At 43.7% G+C, this 21,804-nt stretch overlaps 1 protein-coding gene across 8 annotated transcripts in view; it reads left to right on the top strand.

Annotated features, from left to right (window-relative positions):
• Window positions 1–19,842, top strand: part of USP31 (ubiquitin specific peptidase 31) — an 85,463-nt gene extending 65,621 nt beyond the window's left edge. For 7 of the 8 annotated variants that reach the window (XM_058440823.1, XM_058440820.1, XM_058440822.1 and 4 more), the window contains 6 exons: window positions 249–378; window positions 2,666–2,785; window positions 5,054–5,279; window positions 11,643–11,801; window positions 13,339–13,491; window positions 15,928–18,125. In XM_058440823.1, coding sequence (XP_058296806.1) covers window positions 249–378; window positions 2,666–2,785; window positions 5,054–5,279; window positions 11,643–11,801; window positions 13,339–13,491; window positions 15,928–17,498 — 2,359 coding nt within the window. In that variant the 3' untranslated portion in view covers window positions 17,499–18,125. Of the gene's footprint in view, window positions 1–248; window positions 379–2,665; window positions 2,786–5,053; window positions 5,280–11,642; window positions 11,802–13,338; window positions 13,492–15,927 lie in introns of all 8 variants that reach the window. The other variant, XM_032157110.2, reaches the window with a different exon arrangement.
• Window positions 19,843–21,804: the final 1,962 nt, after the last annotated feature.

Raw genomic sequence — 21,804 nt, 5'->3', positions numbered from 1 at the left:
TTAACCAGTACAGTTCATGGCCAAACCCAGAAAAATCAAGTTAGTTCTGGAAATAACTTTGTATACAGAGAACTTCTCGAGAACATTTTGGAATATAGAAAAGTTGGGTCACTACTTTTGTTTTCTTACACATTGATTTTTTTTTCCTTTTGGTTATGAGTCTGTAGTCACTTCATGAAGCCATAATTGTATTTTTCCTTCTGTTTTGCAAGACATTCTCTGATAGATGCTTTTCCCCGTAATTGCAGCTTGTTTGTAAATACTGAGGATGAGTATATCCCTGATGCAGAAAGTGTTCGTCTGCAAAGGGAGCGTCATCATCAGCCTCAAACCTGCACTTTATCCCAGTGTTTCCAACTCTACACCAAAGAGGAGCGGGTAAGAGGCTGGGCAGCATTTCTTGGTTGCTCAGGGCAGTGGGGAGTGGGGCGTGGCAAGGTGACAGTGAGAAACAAATCATGCCCCAGAAGTCGCCGCAGGATTTTGCACATATGTAAGTCCACACATGTAATGAGCATCTTAATGCTCTTGCTTTTAGGACTTTAAGAAAAAGTTGTAAGTTTCTAGAAAACATTGATTAATTGAAGTACTCTGGAAATGAACTTTCATAGTTAGTTCTTTTTAATGGTTAATGATCAAGTTTTGGTGATTTTCTTTCTCAATTTAGAAGTTTTAAGATCTTTTCCTTAGTAACTTTAACAGTGATTCTTGACCTTTTGGTACCAAGAACTTAGGTGCCAGGACCTATTTAAATTTAAATTAATTAAATTTAAAAAATTAATTAAAATTAAGTGAAGTAAATAATTCAGTTCCTTTGCTGCATTAGTCACGTTTCAAGTGCTCGGCAGACACATGGTGGCTAGTGGGTCCCATATTGAACAGTGTAGATATAGACCAGAAAGTAGACAGCAAGGCTTTGCAGGTAGTAGGGACCCAGTAAGTATTTAAATGAATGGATGGACAGAGAGATGGCTAGATAAGCCTCTGTGGGTGGGGCCGAGGCCTGTGTGATTTTTATGCACCTTATAAACATTGACGAGAGTACTTGGAGTCATCTAACCTTGCACTGATATCTAGGATCATAATTTTGACTACTAGTTGTAACTCTTCACTCTTAAATAGAGGGAGTCATGCAATTTCAGGATTGAAGGGGACTTTAAAACTCTTCTATTCTAGTGGTTGGGTTCTTCTTCTGTTTAATTTCAAATAGGTGATTGCTTAGCCTGAGTTTGAATATCTTTTGTTATGAGGTGGTTTGCCTCCTTAAGACAGAGATAGACCATGTTTTCTCTGGATGGCTCTGATGGTGACTGAAGTTAACCTGAAATATGTCCACTGGTTACTATAGCCAACAGTTGTTCTCTGTCTTAAATTCATTACGACTCAGAAGTCCTAATTTTATTTTTGTCTGTTGTTCGAATATTTGAAAATAGCTTTTGTATTTCCACCGAGTCTTCTCTCCCCCACACTGTTTTTAGCTAGTTCCTTTAATAATAGTTTTTCATAAGACATGGGGTTTTTTTTCCCCCTTTTTTTTTTCCTCCCAGTTTTGCACTCAATTATGAAATAGTTGGGTTCGGAATTGGTTGACTGTATCTTCTCTATGACACCTTGCCCTGTTTAGCTTTTTTTTTTTTTTTTAAATGACTTTGGAGATGTTTGATAATGGCACAAAGATAATGGATGAGTAAATCTACTAGATGGCAGCACTAGTATTCCACAACACATCTCACTGATCTAGAATGCTAGCAGGATACCTTTTAACAGGAGCTCATTCGTTCAGTAGGTGTTTTTTGAGTACATACCATGTTAGGTATCATGCTGGTACTGAAGAAGTAGCAGGGGCCAACATAAACAACATTTTTGCCTACATGCTGTTTATAGTCTAGTGGAACAAGTAAATAAAGGAAGCAAAGGTTCTGGAGTAGGAAACAAAGGCCCTTTGGCAAGACTGTCAAACAGAAATGAAGCCAGTATGGCTGGAGGACAGGAGGTGAGGGACAGAATTGAGACAGTATATGCTCCATGAGAGCAGGTACTCCATCTGTCTTGATCACTAAATAATTCCATTATCCAGAGCAGTGCATGGCACATAGAAAGTGACATCTGGTCGGGTGCAGTGGCTCACACTTGTAATCCCAGCACTTTGGGAGGCTGAGGTGGACGGATCGCCTGAGTCCAGGAGTTCAAGAGCACCTGGGCAACATGGCAAAACCCCGTCTCTACCAAAAATACAAAAATTAGCTGGGTGTGGTGATGCGTGCCTGTGGTCCCAGCTACTGAAGAGGCTGAGGTGGGAGAATCACTTGAGCCTGAGGGGTGGAGATTGCAGTGAGCCGAGATCACGCCACTGTACTCCAGCCTGGGTGATAGAGTGAGACTCTGTTTCAAAAAAAAGAAAGAAAATAACATATTTAACATTTATATAGTATTTACCGATTTAGTCATTCCTCTTTGAGGGATAATCTATCCAACAAGCCAGAATCCGTTTAGAGTTTGGGTACCAGCTCTGGCCACTTTTGATTGTGTTATTCCATTGATGCCCAGCATTTGCAGTTTCCAGAGAGATTTTGAGTTGCACCATGCCCTGGCTAAGGCATTAGTCCAGCCGTAACACAGTCTTGCATTAAGTGGCACTTAACGGGAGTCATGCTTCTGTTTTCAGCTTGCCCCCGATGATGCCTGGCGTTGCCCACACTGTAAGCAGCTGCAGCAGGGAAGCATTACATTAAGCCTCTGGACTCTGCCTGATGTGCTTATTATACATCTAAAGAGATTTCGGCAGGTATGGAAATCCTCTATCCTCAGGAACAAACAAGTTGTGACAAGTTTCTTATGCCCCCTGCTGATGGGCTTTGTGGGGGTTCTTTGGTATACCTGTTTGATCCAGTGAGTCCTGTCTGTGTATGTTATAGACACACTTTTGCCCCTGTGTTTAGGGTAATGTTTTGTTCTTTCCCAAGGCAAAATTTGATGTTAGTTCAGATTGCAGATATTTTACTTTGTTCTTGACTTGTAAATGTCGTGCTTAAATTTTGTCAAGTGTTCTCTGGGATTTAAAAAGAACTAAGTAGAGATCTTTTCTGGGGGTGGTAGAATTCTGCTTCTACCTAATGTAATACGGGTGTTCTGCTCCTGAGAAGCTGTTGTATGGTTGGGGAGATGAGTCATAAATAAATACAAAGAAAATCTGCTTTGAATTGTATTGCTTTGTGAGTCAGTTTTTCCAAAAAGGCTGTCTATTCCCTGAGGTTAGGATTGTCTAGACAGTCTCATTGTAAGAGGTAAATGGGAAGTAAACATTAGCGGACTCCAGGAGGCCTGGCTCTAAGTTTGTATCTGAAAGATGAGCAAGCTTTTACTAGGTGAGGTGGAAGCAGGGATCTCCCACATGGGGGCAGAGGGAGCATGTGTGCAAAGCCTGGCAGTGGAGAAAGCACAGCCTGCACGAGAGGCTGGGAGCAGGCCAGGTGGGCAGGCACTCCAGAGGGGTGGGCAGTGGTGGGAGTTGATGGAAGACGTGGGTGGATGCTGGTTGTCCAAGGAACCCTTTGTGGGTGGAGTAGGATTCTGATGAAGGGTTATAAGCAGAGAAGCAACCTTACCACATCTGTATTTTGAAAATATTATTCTGGCTATTGTGTAGATAATGTATTAGAGGCTACAAGAATGACGATGGGGAGACCTGAAGGAGGCCCTTGCCATCATCCAGGGTGGACTGCTAGTGGATGGGATAGGTTGTGGCAGTAGAGATGGAGAGATGTTCAGGACTGTCTGAGGAGGCGGAGGTAACAGGGGCGACACACACATGGTCCCCAGGTCTGGGGCTTTCACACAGAGGTTTGAGGTTCAGCTCCTATGGGAGTGAAGAGTGGGCATTTGGCACCCACTGTGTATTCCGTTGGGATCTGCAGGTGGAAAGCTGGCTAAGGGTTTGGATCCCAGCCTGCTGTGCCTCCTTCCCCAGACACAGAGTAATTTCCTGGGCTTTCTGTTTTCTTTTGAAGGCATGTCACCACCCTTCCAGCAATTCAGACACAAACCTGCAGTGTCCTCTTTGACTCTTGTTTCTTGTCCCTCTCATCTAGGCATGGCCATGCCTCTTCATTGACTCCTGTGTGTCCCCTCCCCATTCTTGCTGTCACCATACTGGTTCAGACATTTTGTTGCTTTTCAGCTGGTCACTGTTACAATGACTTTTAATTGATTTCTTCACCTCCATTACTCCTATTTCTAACACGTTCTGTGCACTGCTTACACAGTTCTTCACCCACAACTCTGGTGACATCACCTTTTCCATAAAAGCCTCAGAGGATACAATCCAGATTCTTCAGGCTGGCCTTCCTGACCACCCAGGACCCATCGTCCCTTTCTCTCATGAACATTTTTCTTCCCTTCACAGACCCATACGTAGCTCCTTAGGGTGGACATATCTATGCCTGGTTAATTTTTTAAAGTTCCCATAGACACAGGAAACACTCAGTCAATATCTATTCAACTGATGGTTGGATTTCAAAGCATTTCCCTATAGGTTTAATGGAAAATACAGATTACCAAAGATTGCCACTGAGTGGATATGTTAAGCTAAGTCAGTTTTGCCTTGTGATGTGCCTGTTGGAGGAGGTGGAGGGGAACAGGCACTGCTTATCGAGAGGCTCTTCTGCACCAGGCGCTGTGGTTTCCCCTTCACGGAGCCATCACATCATTAGTTTTCATGTCTCTTTGACAGAGGTATCAGGAAGAGCCACCTGATACTGTCATTTTTTTTGTAAGTCAAATGCTGTAAAGCCCTTTAACAGATGAAAGGAAGACTCAGAGAAGCTCATTTACCCCCTCTATATGGATCCTTACTGGTTCCACCTTAGCTGATATTAAAACCTGTTCCTCTAGATAGCTAAAACTGTCATCTGTTTCCCTGATTTGTATGTCTTGGGAAACATCAGATAGGTAACTCACAACGCTTTATCTGATAGGATCCACATTCCCCCCTAAAGTGATCTGCCATCTGCTTGCATTAAAATATCACCAGAACTTGTTTTTCTTCTTGCAACAGGAAGGAGACAGGCGCATGAAACTTCAGAATATGGTCAAATTCCCCTTGACTGGCCTGGACATGACACCTCATGTGGTTAAGAGGAGCCAGAGCAGCTGGAGTTTGCCATCCCATTGGTCCCCGTGGAGACGGCCCTATGGACTCGGGAGGGACCCTGAGGACTACATCTATGACCTGTATGCTGTGTGCAATCACCATGGCACCATGCAAGGGGGGCACTACACAGGTCTGCAGTGTGAGAGGCTGCGTGTCTGTGCTGGCGAGTCCTTCAGACGGGTTTGCTTGTGACAGGGTGACTTGACTTTAGAGCCTCATTTCCCCTCCTGTAGGCAGTGTGCCAACTGTGAGGGCAGTTTCCATCCTCTGGATCTCTGCCCAAGAGCAAATAAACGAACATTCTTCCTCCTTTTCCTGATGGGGTCGTCCAGTAGGTAGCCGACTGATTGGGGAGTGGTATGTGCAGATGGCATTGTCTGGTCAACTGAGGATTTGCTCTTTGTTTACCTAACCTGCACTCCCCATTTATGGTTTTGCTAGATAGAGTTCCTTGAGTTCTATCTTCTCTCTCATTTTAAATGATTGTGAACTACTTTTTTTTTTTAAATTAAAGATGAGCTGTTGCTATGTTGCCCAGGCTGGAGTACAGTAGCTATTCACAGATGTGATTATCACACACTACAGCCTTGAACTTCTGGGCTCAAGCAATTCTCCTGCCTCATTCTCCGGAGTAGCTGGGATACAAGTGCCTGACACTTTTATAGTGTCTTTAAAGTGACTTAGAAGGGTTTTTCTTTTTGTTTTAAGGTTAAATTGACCTTGTCATTTATAAAAGCAACTATGTTCATCATGAAATTTAGAGGCTAGAGGTGGAAAGAATACCATCATCCATGGGCTTATCACTGAGATAACCACTGGTAACATTTTTTTTTAATTGCGATAAAATATACATAACAAAATGTACCATTTTTAAGTGTACAGTTCAGTGACATTAAGTACACTCACATTGTTGTGCAACCATTATCACTATCCATCTCTACAAGTTTTTTAATCTTCCCAGACTTAAACTCTGTATCTAATAAACACTAATTCCCATTTTCTCTCCTGTGACAAGCACTATACTTTCTGTCTCTGTGAATTTGACTACTCTTGGTACGTCTTTTAAATGGAGTCATTCAATATTTGTTCTTTTGTGACTGGCTTATTTCATGTAGCATAATGTCTGTAAGGTTCATCCATGTTGTAGCAGGTATCAGAATTTCCTGCCTTTTTAGGGCTGAATAATGTTCCACTGTATATAGGTAATATTTCGGTATGTAGTATATACTTGACGTGTTTTTCTCTTAAGTTTTTGCCATTATTTTCCACTGTTGGGATTATACTGGCATTTTGTTGTTGTTGTTCAAGTGAACATTTATTGAGCCCCTCACATCCTGCTTGCGCTGGGCTCTATCGATAACAGCAGAGATCAGTAGGTCCCCAGCGTCTATCTTCTGAGAGTGTAATCAAGTAGGGGGAGATGTGGGTACAGATATGGTTTAAAAAGGAGTCCCACATCATGGGTTCTGTGTTGGAGGTGTGAGCAGTGGGCAGAGGTCGGAGCCAGAGGAGAGAGTGGTCAGAGCCTGCTAGAGGGGGAGGGTCAGCTGTTGGGGAAAGGAACCTGCTGCCTCACCTCATGGGCCAGCGGGGTGGATAGACAGGTCACAAATTCAGAAGCACAGCAGCACAGTGAGGGGTGAGTGGCGCATGCACTTCTGTATCCTCATCTTCACGCCTAGTATTATAACAGAAGTAGCTTGATGTGGACACTTAATTTTTTATAAATACTTTTTTTTTTTTTTTTTTTTGTGACGGAGTCTCGCTCTCTCACCAGGCTGGAGTGTGGTGGCATGATCTAGGCTCACTGCAACCTCCGCCTCCCAGGTTCAAGCAATTCACCTGCCTCAGCCTCCCGAGTAGCTGGGACTACAGGCACGTACCACCACACCCAGCTAATTTTTGTGTTTTTAATAGAGACGGGGTTTCACCATGTTGGCCAGGATGGTCTCAATCTCCTGACCTGGTGATCTGCCCTCCTTGGCCTCCCAAAGTGCTGGGATTACAGGCATGAGCCACTGCACCCGGCCTATAAATACTTCTTAATGACCACAGAATGTTCTGTTGATAGACCTCTAATGTTACCTAACCCTTCGCCATTGCTGAACATCTATATTGTTTCTGGGTTTTGTTTGTTTGTTTGTTTTTTTGTTTTTTTGAGACGGAGTCTTGCTCTCTGGCCCAGGCTGGAGTGCAGTGGCGCTATCTTGGCTCACTGCAAGCTCCGCCTCCCAGGTTCACGTCATTCTCCTGCCTCAGCCTCCCGAGTAGCTGGGACTACCGGCACCCGCCACCAGGCCCAGCTAATTTTTTGTATTTTTAGTAGAGATGGGGTTTCACCGTGTTAGCTAGGATGGTCTCGATCTCCTGACCTTGTGATCTCCCAAAGTGCTGGGATTACAGGCGTGAGCCTCTGCGCCCTGCCTGTTTCTGGTTTTTAACTTTTCTTGTAACATTGATGAATATCTTTATGCTCTTTCACTTTTTCTGGATTTTAATTCTGTATTTCCTTGAGATTGAGTCTTGGAAATGGAATCATTGGGCTAAGGGCCTGCATGAGCGTTTTGGGAGCCAGGCAGATTTCAGGGCTTTATTTGTTGATGTGAGGGTTGATGTGATTAATTTGATTATCCGTGTGAGTGGCTAGGATTTGGATTTCTGCATCCTTCACACTCACTGTATTATACATGTATACTTCTCAGGGACTTTATTAATTCAGTGGTTTTTGCAGCAAGACCCCGAGTGCTAGTGCTGACCATTGATTTATAAAGGTAGGGAGAGGTGGAGGAAGGGTGGGGTCTGCCCAATCCTGGGTACTATTAAATCTCTGGGGCTCTTTTCTCTAGTATTTAGCCATGAACCTCCCTCCCCATCACCCAAGGCAGAGGAGTCCGTTGGCCTTGCTACCTTTCATACTCACTCTTTCAGTCTGCTGTGTTCCCTTCCAGGAGGGCAGAGTTGGGGAAGATTACTGGACACAATAATCTTTTATTCTTGAAACCCTTTTAATTCAAGTTCTTTAAATAGATATATTTTTTTTCAAACTCATTTTACTGCCAGAAGTTCTTTAAATATTTAAATGCTGCAGGCAGCAATTGTTTGTGAGAGGAGTGATCCCAACTTTGAGCGCATCTCGTAATGGAACGGCTTAGATTGCCTCTGCCTGCTCTAGGAAGCACTTTCAAGGAGAGGAAGAAGCTAGACAAGTTTAAAAGATGCTCTAACTTCATAGAAGACACAAGTTAATGTGAATTAAATGTTTAGATATATTTTGCCTTGTACTTTGGTTTAAACCATATTTCAATGATGATAATAGTATATTTGGTATCTTACATATTTTAGGTTTCTATTTTATGGGGGCCATGTGTACAAATATTGTGTTTTGTTGGATTTTTGCTTTTGTGGCATTACCAGTCATGTCTGTGTTCTTTGGTACGGAGTGATGGAATTCTATACTTGTGGACTGGTAGAATGGAAAGGGACATGGAGGTCATTTAACTTTACAACTCACCCGGTGTTGTAACACCTTTGCCAGTGTCCTTGATTGACGTTCACCAGCTCAGCTTTGGTAAAGAATGCATTTTCCATTTATAACACTATTTCTCAAGAAAATATGGACTGGCTTGTTACATAGTTTCTGGGAAGAAATTGTTGGGAAGAACAAGACAGGGCTAGACTTTAGCATCGTGTTGCTCTTTATATAGAGAACAGATCTTGGAAAATGCCTGGAAACCTCCAACTACCTTAGAGGCAGTACAGTTTGGTGGAAGGAGCTTGGGTTAGAAGCCAGACACATCTTTCTAGCTCTGTGTCCTGGGGCAGGTAACTGTCCACTAATTTGGCTACCATGTTAGTGAGCCAGAAAGTGGTCATGCTGACCTCAAGGGACCTATTACCCAGGATGTGCTCAGATGTTTCTGTATTATTTCCCCTTTCTCATGCTGAGGCCCTACCACCACTTTTCTAGTATATGAGATGTTTAGAGTCTTAGAGAACATTTTAAATATTCTTAGCATTGTTGAATTAAAGATACTCTGTTTTTAAGTTTTTTCTTTTTTTTTTTTTTTTAAACATCAACTTTTAAGTTCAGGTGTACGTGCTCAGGATTTGCAGGTTGGTTACTTAGGTAAACATGTGCCATGATGGTTTGCCGCACAGATCATCCCATCACCTAGGTATTAAGCCCAGCATCCATTAAGCTATTCTTCCTGATGCTCTCTCATCCCCCACCCCCGTTTTTAAGTTTTCATTTGGAATGTTTATTTTTTTTATTTTTTGAGACAGGGTCTCACTTTGTCACAACCCAGGCTGGAGTGCAGTGGTGTGATCATGGCTCACTGCAGCCCCAGCCTCCCAGGCTCAAGATCCTCCCACCTCAGCTTCCCAAGTAGCTGGGACTACAGGTGTGCGCCACCACACTTGCCTAATTTTTTAATTTTTTTGTAGAGTCAGGGCCTACTATGTTGTCCAGACTGGTCTTAAACTCCGTATCTTAAGCAGTCCTCTGCCTCAGCCTCACAAAGTGTTGGGATTATAGGCATGAGCCACTGTGCCCAGCCTGGAATGTTTATTTTGATGTAATCTTTATTTTGCACTGTTTCTAGCTATAATTGTTGGTATAATGATATAATTGATTGTATAAGGATTCTAGAACAGTGCCTCTCACACCATCTGTGATGAAGAACTTGGTTTTTTCTACTTTAAAATTTCCAATCCTTTATCAACTAGTGCATTTGTAAAGTTACAATAAAAATATCACGGCAGTATCAGATTGCTATAAAAGTTTTTTTAATGCTTTTCTCCTTTTTGGTGCTTCTCTCATATGGGCTCGTGTCAGTCCGTGAGCCATAATTCTAGTAGCACTGGCCTAGAAAATACTTCAGAAAATAGTTCTAGGAAGAAAAGCAAGTATAATTATTTTGTAATTAACAAGTTTGCTGTGCTGCCTCAGTTTCCACACTGTGACTGAGAAGAGACCATTCTGAAGAGGAGCAGGTTGAAAGGAGGCAAGGCTGTTCTGTCTCCTCCTCTTGGGCATGTCCCTCACAGCTCTGCTCCCACTCACCACTCCAGAAGAGCAGCTGCTCCCCAGCTGGGTCATGTGTGCATCAAGCCTGACCTGACGCCATTGGCCAAACAATTGCTGTTTTCTTAGAGCTCCATTTGCTGCTTACATTTTAATTTCTTTCCCTTCTGGTTCCAGCAAGTTCTCAGCTGCAAATAACTTCCCTGCCTCCATTCATAGGTTCTTATTCTGCTCTCCATTTGGGGGACTTGTCTGGTGTAGCCCTTTCTCACCTGAGTCCCTTTTATCCCTTAAGGCTCCATACTTGTGGAAATGGTTATGGCCCATTGAAGGAATCACTCCTGGTGCCTCTCAGGACCTTATCTGCCCCATCCCTGGGGCCATCCTGAGTCTGTTCCAGCATTCAGCTAAATATTCTAGTACTTGTTTATTCTCACCCCAAATAAATGCATATTTTTAGAAAATGTGATCATAATGTACTTTTCTGGATCAAGCTTATAACACCCTTTGATATATCCTTGCAGGATGACTGGCTTTGTGAACTCTAAGTTTTTGTCTGTTCTTGCTGCTACTTGAATGTTCTTTATTTCTAGCTCAGGCTTAGAATTTGGACTGAAAGAAGTCCTCCTGCATTCATGAGCTCATGTGTTCTCAGTCTGCCAGGGAACTTCCATGGAGCCTGGTTTGTGCTCCTCCCTGAGGGAAGCAGGGCAGGATAGGGCTTCAGGTGCAAGCCAAGGACTTTATAAACCTGAAATGAGCTGGGCTTCTGCCTTTCACCAGCTGCACGACCTTGGGCAAGCAAGTTAATCTTTTTCAACCTCTGGAAATTGGGAGTAATAAGAGAACAAATCTTAGGATTAAATGAGATGCTTGGCACATAATAAGTGTTAAATATTATCTGCTATCATATCATTATATTGTTATTTCTATTCATATTATTTTCTATTTCTAATAGACACTAAAATGTTGTAACACACTGAACTCAGGGTTTCTTCACCCTGGCACCGTTAACATTTTGGCCGGACAATTTTGTGTTGCTGGAGGCTGTCCTGTGCATTATAGAATGTTTAGCAGCATCCGTGGCCTCTACCCACTAGATGCCAGTATGCCAGTAGCACCTCTCCCTTGAGTTGTGACAATCAAAAACATCTCCATTCATTGCCAAATCCCACTCCCCCTGCCACGGACACAGTTCCCTGGTTGAGACCCATTGGTTTAAATAAGTGTGTGTTTTCTAAGATCAACTGGAACTGCATCTACTTGGAATAGTTTGGAATTTCTCAAGACATTTTGCTCGAGTGTGATATAGAATTTATAATTTTTTTAAACCTCTTTCTGTGTTGCTACACGCAGCCTTAAAACGTTCTTGAGTTAATTAGATGAGCCAAAGAGATGGTGTCCGTGGGTCGCATGAAGTGGCTGGTGCAGCCTCCCCTGGTGCTGATGGCGGGCTCTCTTTGGCAGCGTACTGTAAGAACTCTGTGGACGGCCTCTGGTACTGCTTCGATGACAGCGATGTGCAGCAGCTGTCAGAAGATGAGGTCTGCACGCAGACAGCATACATCCTCTTCTACCAGAGGCGGACAGCCATCCCGTCATGGTCAGCCAATAGCTCGGTGGCAGGTGAGGTCCCCTCTTGTTCTTGGGCAGTTTTTTCCAGAGCAAAAGATTGTAATGAATGGTCTAGAGGACCTCTCTGGAGGCTCTCATGACTCTGTCAGTTTGATCAGATGAATCCTTACATTTCCATTTAATCTAGAAACTAAAATGATTTCAGTCAAGGAAGTTGGGGAGGAATGTGACAGCAGCTGTGGCCCAGTGGAGTTCACCGGGGACAGTGGGTTGGACCTGGCGCAAAGAAAGCTCATGATGTGTTCTTGTGGATAAATTCATGGATGAGCTGAAAAGCAGCGTGGCATACTACCCCCTGTCCTGGGGTTATCCTGGAGCCTGTCCCATCTGGGCCACATAGCAATAGCAATCATCTATAATACAGGTGTAATAATAATGCCTACCTCATGGGGTCGTCGTAAGCATCCAGTTAGGTAAATGTGTGTTAAAACATTTTGTAAAGGGTAAAGGACCATTAGAAATAGTCTGCTTTTCCAGTGAGAAGATTGGCCTATTCTGTTAGGAGAAGGATTGATGGCTGTGATAATATTGGATGGCTTGGGTTTAGCCAGATGACATCCAGCCTGTTGTGTTTGATAAATGCAGGGACCAGTACCCACACACAATATGAATGCAGCCACACATAATCCAAACAAGTGGACACACGTTTCTGAATGCAGAGTTTGACTTCAAGAGAGCGTGACAGAGGATTAGAATGTGGTAATGTGCAATCAGGTTAGGAGCTATGAATCCTTGCTTCTCTTGAAGCTTGCAGGGGGTGAGTTCAAAGCAGTGAAAACAAGGCATCTCTCAAGCAGAATGACGCCCTGCTGGGGGCCAAGCCCACCCAGTGTACAGCCACTCACTCACTTAACAGAGCGGGAACTCCAGTGCTCTTCCACCCATCTCAGATGTGCTCAGAAATGACACCTTCTTGAGGTCTACTTGAGACAGTCATGCTGCTTCATGTACTCCATTTCAAGAGCAATTTCTCTTGCCCTAATAAATATTTAAGGGCATCCCTGGAACAGACAGGGCAGATTGACATATAGCTGTGTGTGTGTATTTTATTAATATTATGAAAATGGTTACAAATTTCCTTAAAACAGTGAGGCTGAGAGAAAAAGAGTACACTGCCGCATCCTCTCTTCTCTTTGTGTAAGAAATATTACTGCAATTGCTTAGAACAGTGCCTGGCATGTAGATGCTTAATAAATATTTGTAGAGTGAAAGTATGAATGCTTGTCTATTCCATTCTCTTGCCAATTCTTTAGACTCAGACTTACATTATAAAGTATTCATCCCTATCCTTGCATTTTATTACTATAAATTTCATGTGTCCAGAAGTCTGGACTTACATCTTTTCATCTTAACTGGGGATATTCGGGCAGGCACGACATGACACAGGGTCTGGGAATTGATGCTGACCTCGGGGTGAGGACATCAGCGCCCCCCAGCTCAGCTGGTAGCACCTTCATGAGGGTGTGTGTGGCTCAGGGCTGGCCGAGGGATCCCAACCTGACCTCCATGCCTGTTTTCTTCTCTGCAGGCTCCACGAGTTCTTCCCTGTGTGAACACTGGGTGAGCCGGCTCCCGGGCAGCAAGCCAGCCAGTGTGACCTCTGCAGCTTCCTCCAGACGCACCTCCCTGGCCTCGCTCTCTGAGTCCGTGGAGATGACTGGAGAAAGGAGTGAAGATGATGGTGGGTGTGGGTTTTGGTGACACATTTCCAGAATGGTAACTCACAGACACAGCAGAGTCCCTCGTGTTTTTCCTAGGAGCTAAGTCCCAAGGAGATGGTAGGAGAACCCAAAGGGAGCTACAGGGAGTGGACCTGTGTAGCTGTGAGTTATGATCCTAAGAAGCATTTTGTATTAACAGAGTCATTTGCTTTTCCTGTGTCCCAGTACTTTCTCCTTCCACTTCATTATTTTCCACTTGTAAGGTCTCTTGTGGAGGCTGGAGCTTTATATACCAATGTATACCTTTTTTTTTTTTTTTTTCCCAAAGTGTTTTAAAAAGCAGAATAGCTGGAAGAGGCTCAGAGAGGTTGTGCTTTGCCCAGGCCACCTGGTGGGGAGTCGGCTCCAGGCTTGGCACGGAGGCCCCTGGCTCTCTTGGCCCCAGGAGTGCCTCACCTTTCCACCATGCTGCTCCCCAGGGAGGAAGCTGTGGAATGTTCTTTTTAGTACAGAAGCATCTAGAACAAAAGCTGTTGTTGCCTTTGCATAGAAATAGTAAAAAGTCTGATAAAAATTGAACTCTTTTTTTTTTCTTTTTAAACTTTCACTTTCTGCTTGGGTAATGGCAGGATAGACCTTAGTTTCTACAGGGACCCAGGTGGTGTGAGAAGGACCGGGCAGCCACAGTACTGGGAGCTGGAAGGAGGAGTGAGTGCAGCTTCTGTAATGAGCACAGTGACTCAATCTGCCAACAAGTCTCAGTCTGCAGCCAGCATTTCGATCACTGTAATCTGCTTCTAGTGGTGATGGATAATTCTGAGAAAATGAAATTGAGTTAAAATTGCAAGAGTCTGGAAGAAGAATGCCAGGCGAAGAGAGCTGCACCATAGCTCTAGTTCTGCCACCTCTTCTGGCTTGTTGCCTCTTCCTCTTTATTTGTAAAATAAAAACATTGGACTGCAATTCCTAAGCTCCTTCCGGCTCCTCACATCTTGTGGAAAACTGACTGGTGAACCTTTGCTTGTTTAGGCAGAGGTTATTTTCAGTACTGCCTTTAAACTTAGAATTCACTGTCATTTTAACAATAAGCCTCAATAAGGTTTGCCTCAATCTATTTTTAAGCAGTGCAGTTGGTGAAATCAATATCCTTTTAAGCATCATCATTGTATAATGGTGCTGGGTTTTGCCCACAGAATAGAGCCTATTTCTTAGGCTCTATAAAGACAGAATTTTGTAAATATCACAACTGTAGTATCATTGTGTAGAAAATTTAATTTAGAATATTTTCTTAGGACGTTTTGAGCCACACCAAATAGGAGTATGTGGTTCTGATTATGAGTATTTTTTTTTTTTTTAAACGGAGTCTCTCTCTGTCTCTCAGGCTGGAGTGTAGTGGTGCGATCTTGGCTCACTGCAAGCTCCACCTCCCGGGTTCACGCCATTCTCCTGCCTCAGCCTCCCCAGCAGCTGGGACTACAGGCGCCCGCCACCACGCCTGGCTAATTTTTTGTGTATTTTTAGTAGAGACGGGGTCTCACCATGTTAGCCAGAATGGTCTTGATCTCCTGACATCGTGATCCGCCCGCCTCGGCCTCCCAAAGTGCTGGGATTACAGGCGTGAGCCACCACGCCCGGCCTCTGATTATGAATATTGTTTTGGAAGTTTTAAGTCACTGGAAATAGGAGTGTAAGATATCCAAGTCTTTTTAGCTCTTTGCGTTGATCCACATCTGTAGTCAACAATTACAGGCCAGCTTACATGTGGAATTGAGTGGTGCGGGGAGTCAAGGGGTTCTGGGTTCTGGTATTAGCTCTTCCTTTAATGAGTTGTGTAATCTTGGTCAAGGACTTCATTTCTGTGAGCCCCAGATCACCTTCAGGAAGGTAATGAAGCTGGGTCAATAGCTCACAGCATCTATGGAGTGCCAGGTGCTCTGTTGGGCACAGGACTTGTAAGATTGTATTTAATCGTCACACTTGCCCTGTGAGTTAGACCAGAGGTCAGCAAACTGTAGCCCCATAGGCCAAATACAGCCCACTGCCTTTCTTTGTAAAGATTTTTGGAGTGCAGTCAGACACGTTTTCTTACGTGTCACCTGTGGCTGCTTTCATGCAACAGTGGCGGAGTTGAATGTTTGGCCTGCAAAGCCTAACATCTGCTGTCTAGGCCTTCGCAGGAAAAGTTATACCGAGCCCTGATGTAGGGCAAGGAGGCGAATAGAAGTTTGCTGTGTTGGAATGATCCTGAGTTAGAGTGTCCCTATTTTATACATAAGGAAACTGGGCTCAGAGAAGTCAAAGCCACACAAGGACTCCCTGATCCCAGATGGGCTGGCTCTGAAGGTCATGCTCGTTTCATCCCATGAGGCTACCTTCGTTTCACCTTCAGTGTCTTACAGTGTTGTTAGAATGTCTTCACTGGCTTAGCTTAACAGTATTCTCTTTACTGTGTTCAGGAGGCTTTTCAACTCGACCATTTGTGAGAAGTGTCCAGCGTCAGAGTTTGTCCTCCAGATCTTCTGTCACCAGTCCCTTGGCCGTCAATGAAAATTGCATGAGACCTTCATGGTCCCTGTCTGCTAAGCTGCAGATGCGCTCCAATTCTCCATCCCGATTTTCAGGGGATTCGCCAATTCACAGCTCTGCCTCCACCTTGGAGAAGATCGGGGAGGCAGCGGATGACAAGGTCTCCATCTCTTGCTTTGGTAGCTTGCGGAACCTTTCTAGCAGTTACCAGGAACCAAGCGACAGTCATAGTCGCCGTGAGCACAAGGCTGTGGGCCGGGCCCCTCTGGCTGTCATGGAAGGTGTGTTGAAAGATGAATCGGACACCCGCAGATTGAACTCCAGTGTCGTAGATACACAGAGCAAACATTCAGCACAAGGGGACCGCCTGCCCCCGCTCTGTGGTCCATTTGATAACAATAATCAGATCGCTTATGTGGATCAGAGCGACTCCGTAGACAGCTCTCCAGTCAAAGAGGTGAAACCCCCCAGCCACCCAGGCTCAATCGCAAAGAAACCAGAGAGCACAACCAAGAGATCCCCCAGTTCCAAAGGCACTTCTGAGCCAGAGAAAAGCTTGCGGAAGGGGAGACCAGCCTTGGCAAGCCAGGAGTCATCCCTTTCAAGTACATCCCCTTCTTCTCCTCTTCCTGTAAAAGTCTCTCTAAAGCCCTCCCGCTCCCGCAGCAAAGCAGATTCTTCTTCCAGGGGCAGTGGACGGCATTCATCCCCTGCCCCTGCCCAACCCAAAAAGGAGTCATCCCCGAAATCTCAGGACTCCGTGTCATCTCCTTCGCCACAGAAGCAGAAGTCAGCCTCGGCCCTCACCTACACTGCTTCCTCCACATCTGCCAAAAAGGCCTTGGGCCCTGCCACAAGGAGCCCCTTCCCACCTGGGAAGAGCAGGACTTCAGACCGGAGCTTGAGTAGAGAGGGCTCCAGACAAAGCTTGGGTTCTGACAGAGCCAGCGCCACCTCCGCCTCCAAACCCAACTCCCCTCGGGTGAGCCAGGCCCGAGCAGGGGAGGGCAGGGGGACCGGGAAGCACGTGCGGAGCTCCTCCATGGCCAGCCTGCGCTCCCCCAGCACAAGCATCAAGTCTGGTTTGAAGAGGGACAGCAAGTCTGAGGACAAGGGGCTGTCCTTCTTCAAATCAGCCTTGAGACAGAAGGAAACCCGGCGCTCGACGGATCTTGGCAAGACAGCCTTGCTCTCTAAAAAGGCTGGTGGGAGCTCTGTTAAGTCCGTCTGTAAGAACACCGGGGATGACAAGGTGGAGAAAGGCCACCAGCCTCCAGCTTCCCAGCAGCCAAATGCAAATGCAACGGGAAAAGAGCAGCTTGTCTCCAAGGACCCTGCTTCTGCCAAACATTCCCTGCTGTCCGCTCGCAAATCCAAGTCTTCCCAACTAGACTCTGGAGTTCCCTCGTCTCCGGGTGGCAGGCAGTCTGCAGAGAAATCCTCAAAAAAGTTATCTTCTAGCATGCAAACCTCTGCACGGCCTTCTCAAAAACCTCAGTGATATTTCTGCAATCAAAGTGTTTTATCTGTAAAGATGTTTATTTATTTAGAACCCCTGCCCTCCCACCAAAGCCTCCTGTGCTTTTGTTTTGTACTTTTTTGAGTCACATGCCCGACTCTGTGTGTGTGAGTGTATGCGTGTGTGTGTCTAATTCAATTGCAAATTGTTCAAAGCGTCGCCTTATTCTGCCATTGAACCAAATAACAGCCATAGGCAAAACATTGACACCAAGCTAACTGGAATAATTGTAGGTGATACCCAGGACGGCCCCTTTAGCAATTGTACATATTTCTTTCTAGAGAACTCTAATGACTTTCTTTGGATATGAGGGTTTTGAAACCTGTGAACCAGTAAAGCTACCATTAGTGCGTAGAAGGAGAAAGGAGCTGACTCGTGTTTCTTCTGAGCAGGACTTGTCCTTACTGTGGATTGTGGGTGGCACCAGGAGGTCTAAAAACTGTGACTCTAACAACGAAACAAATCGAGGGAAAAACTCTTGCTTTCTGCACTTTCGCCCCATCTACCGGTCTTTGTAAAGGGCAATATTTTAACACTAATGTTTCTCAGGTATATACTCAGCTAGTCTAGGATGGATGCACACCAGTAAATGGATTAAAGAGGAAGGTGCCATGTGGGTGACTGTGTCATTTCTCCTACTGCCACAGATAGATGTTTTCGAGGTAGAAATGAAGCCTTTCACCACCTTCATATCTGCAGCGACATGTGCACCAAAACCTGTCTTGACTCTTGGGATAGGTCCTAAGAGGTGGCAGATTGGATAGCCAGAAAGCCAGTCACTCGTTTCATTTTTTTTCCTTCTGAAATTACTAGCTAAGGCCGTTGGAATTTTGCACTGTAGTAGAGCAGTTAACACCTTTGACAGATTCCTGGAAAAAAACTTCTAGATTCTAAAGTGGGTGAAAGACTGGACATCATTTTCCTTGTGAGGTGTTGCATTTTTCCATTAGAGGTGGGAAGCTCCACGATGCCCTGTGTCTGTGGGCTCATGTTTCCTCATCTTGTAGCTTGGAGAGGAAAGAAGTTGCCTTCTGCCAAAAGCCAATGGTGGTATGTTGAAGCGATGTGTGATCAAGTATTACCTATGCACTTCAGATCCTGTCTGTCAGTCTCTGTTAGGGCTGCCTTTCAGTAACTCATTTATTATTTCTTCTTTGTTCTTAAGATTTCATCTCATGCCCAGGACTCACAAGCAGGCTTTGGAGTGTGTTCCATCTGGCCATGTCAGTGCAAATTGCATTTCTTACTAAGAAAAAGGAGAACCTCACAAAAAAAACCTCACAGATAAGCAAAATATATAGTTTTGCAAACTTTTTCAAGGTCTCCTGGCAATACTTTCCTACTCAATTTTTAGCTTTTCCTTTTTTTTTTTAAATGTCAAGAGAGTGAGGGTCTTGATTCTCTCTGAATAGCATTTGTCACTTTGCCAGTAAATACAACATGCTAAGTTTATGTGCTTTTAAATATTAGCGTTCTTCGTCAGACTCTTCAAGTTCTTCTTGAACCCTTGGTGCACAGATCCATATATAACCTCCCTTTTCAGTATTGCTGTGTGTGAAGTAACTACAACACGTATGCATGCATAGCTATGAATTCTGCACTACCTTTTTTTTTCTTTTTTTCCCCCCAAGAATATCTCTTGGGAAAAGTTTTTAGTAGGTTACTTAACTTTATTTTGCTGCTAATTTGCGCATTCGCTGGTAACTTGCAAGTCTGGAGGCCACTTAACGTTGAGGGTAGCTGGAATTTCAGACCCTTGGCAATATTTAATATTTAGACATTTAGCCTTGTGGAAGTTACCACAGTGCTCCATGTGATTCATTGACCATGAGCCTGTTGTCCATTGCACTCAGCCCTGTACTCACCTCTTCACTCGCTGTCCTGGTTTTACTGTTCAGATTTTGGTGGGTTCTCAAAGCAGCACCACTCTCATCTGCTCAGTACAACTGTGGCAACTGGCTGCCTTCGATGCTGTCACTGCTTTCAGCCCAGCACATCACAGCCCCATCAGTGTGTAGCCACCGCTCTTGTTTTTCTGTATCGCTTTTATCTCCTGAAAAAGATGCACCAAATAAGAGATCATCTATATCAGGAATTGAATGTCTAACTCAAACCTCTCATTTTTGTTTAATAGGTAGATCTCATTTGAAGTCTCCTGTCTGAATTTCTGAAACAATTATAGTTTGATTAGACAAAGGTTTTTAATAACACTTCTTTTTTTGCTGTAGTCAAGCATCAATAGAAACTAGTTTAATTTTCACCGTGGTAAATATTTTTATTCTTGAATTATCTAGGAATGGATTTTCCATGATGTCTAGTGACTTAAGTTTCTACAAATCCCTTTGGTTTTCCATGGGATCTAGAATAAAATGTCAATGTCTATAAACTGTATGTCATGGAGTTTAGTCCTTGTTTCAGGTTTAATAGAAAAAATCAGGAAGTATTATGGCATTGTCTAGACATCGTCAAGCTATTTTATTTCCATGGTTGGTAAACTGAAAATTTCATTATCTCCAACTACTAGGTACAACTTTAGGCCACAGGAAAGGTTATTTGGCCCAAAAGTTTGGAGGTGCTCTTTGAGGTGGGAAGTGTCTTGGGGGAAAATAGTTACTTGATTCAATTTAGTTCATTGGTAGGGTTGGGGACTTGGTGTTGGTTTCTTTTTTTTTTTTTTTAATTTTCCCAACAATATTTAGTACAATGAGCATGTATGTGCTCTCGGGTTAAAAATTATCTGCTAGGGATGATAGGCCTGGGTTTCTGGTTGACATCTAGATGGGCCTGATCAGAGCAGTCATCTTCTGGTAGGCACAAAATAATCACCAACAGTAATGTTGTATCTGTAATGTTTGTTTGCTTTTTTAAAAAAAGTTTTATTCTTGATTTCTTGTAAACATCCATTGCACTGAGGCCATATCATTCCTTAAGACAGCCCTACATCTTGCCTTGGTAATCCCTTAGATAATGTGGAAACTCAAACCATTAGGCTCCAGTCATCTTAGACCATTTCCCATCCGTTTTGTATTTTCTCCTCCTGAAAGCAGCCGAACTGAAAGTAAGTAATAATATGCTGGACCAATGGAAACGGATGTGGGAGTATTTGTGGTGTGCTAAAATACTGTAATTATCTGTGAGGCTGCCTGACATGCTTTTGCAATCTTGTTTTCATCATGCATTCTGCAAACATTTTTGGAGGGCCTGCTTTGAGCACAGAGGCAAAACTGTAAGCTTCAGGGATTTGCTGTAGCTGAGGAGCCCTGGGAGCACAGCCCATCAAGCAGGGGATGTGATGGTGTCCTAAATGGAGTGACAGTTCTCCTGGAAAAAGAGATCACGTGGATTCCGGTCAAATTGGCTAAGGCTTGTGGTTCTCTTGAGCAAGTCTGTTCCGTCTGAAAACCAAAAGTGCCCTTTATCTTTGGAGACATTTTACTCTTCCATCTACCTTTCCACACTGAGCTGTCTCTACTATTTAGGGGTTGAAAATCCATTACACAGTCACTTTATGTTAACATTGGGTCATCTATGTTTGTATGAGACGGATGTGGGATTTGAGGGGAACATTGTCATTCCTCTAAAATAACTATCATAAAAAAATAGCAACAGTATGTAAAGGGACCAAGAGTGGCAGCCTTTAGGGAAAATGGAGCAGGGAAGAGCTGCGAACAAAGCTCATTTTTTTGAAATAAACGTGCTTTATTTCACACAGGGGCTGATCATCAGACATTACATTTCATTCGGACAAATTACTGAACAGCCGAAGTGATTGTTTCCTGTGTAGGTTGTTACAATTATTGGATACAAAGATAACTAGTGTTTCTGGGTTGGATTTTTGAAATAGCGTGCAAATCATAAGCACAGTTTCAATAAAACACGTATTCTGGAGGTGTGTGGAACTTTGTATTATTTGTAGTTGAGAAAGGCAAACTTTGCTGACAAACCAGTACCTATCATAAACAAACACAAAAAGTAGCTGTTACTGTGCAGGCTGTCTTTAACTTTCATTTCATAAAGGGTACATTATTGTTAAACCCTACTACATGTTTTGGGGAGAAATACAGTGCTTTTATTTAAATGAACACTGTCTCACACTGCCTTTTGATCAGCTTTCAAAGTATTTTGCAGGTGCATTTTGGGCATGAACATTTTTTTTCCCCAAGTAAAAACAATTGTGTGTGGCTTCCATATAACTCAGAAAGCATGCTCTTACTACCTATGCAAGCAACCAATAAAACATATAGACACGAAATATTAAGTCTTTAAAAAAAAAGGCAACAATTATGGA

Source organism: Hylobates moloch, unplaced genomic scaffold, assembly GCF_009828535.3.
Source record: "Hylobates moloch isolate HMO894 unplaced genomic scaffold, HMol_V3 SCAFFOLD_6, whole genome shotgun sequence".
Taxonomy (NCBI): Eukaryota; Metazoa; Chordata; class Mammalia; order Primates; family Hylobatidae; genus Hylobates; species Hylobates moloch.
The sequence above is the reverse complement of the archived record's forward strand: the minus strand, read 5'-3'. Positions and strand labels throughout refer to the sequence as shown.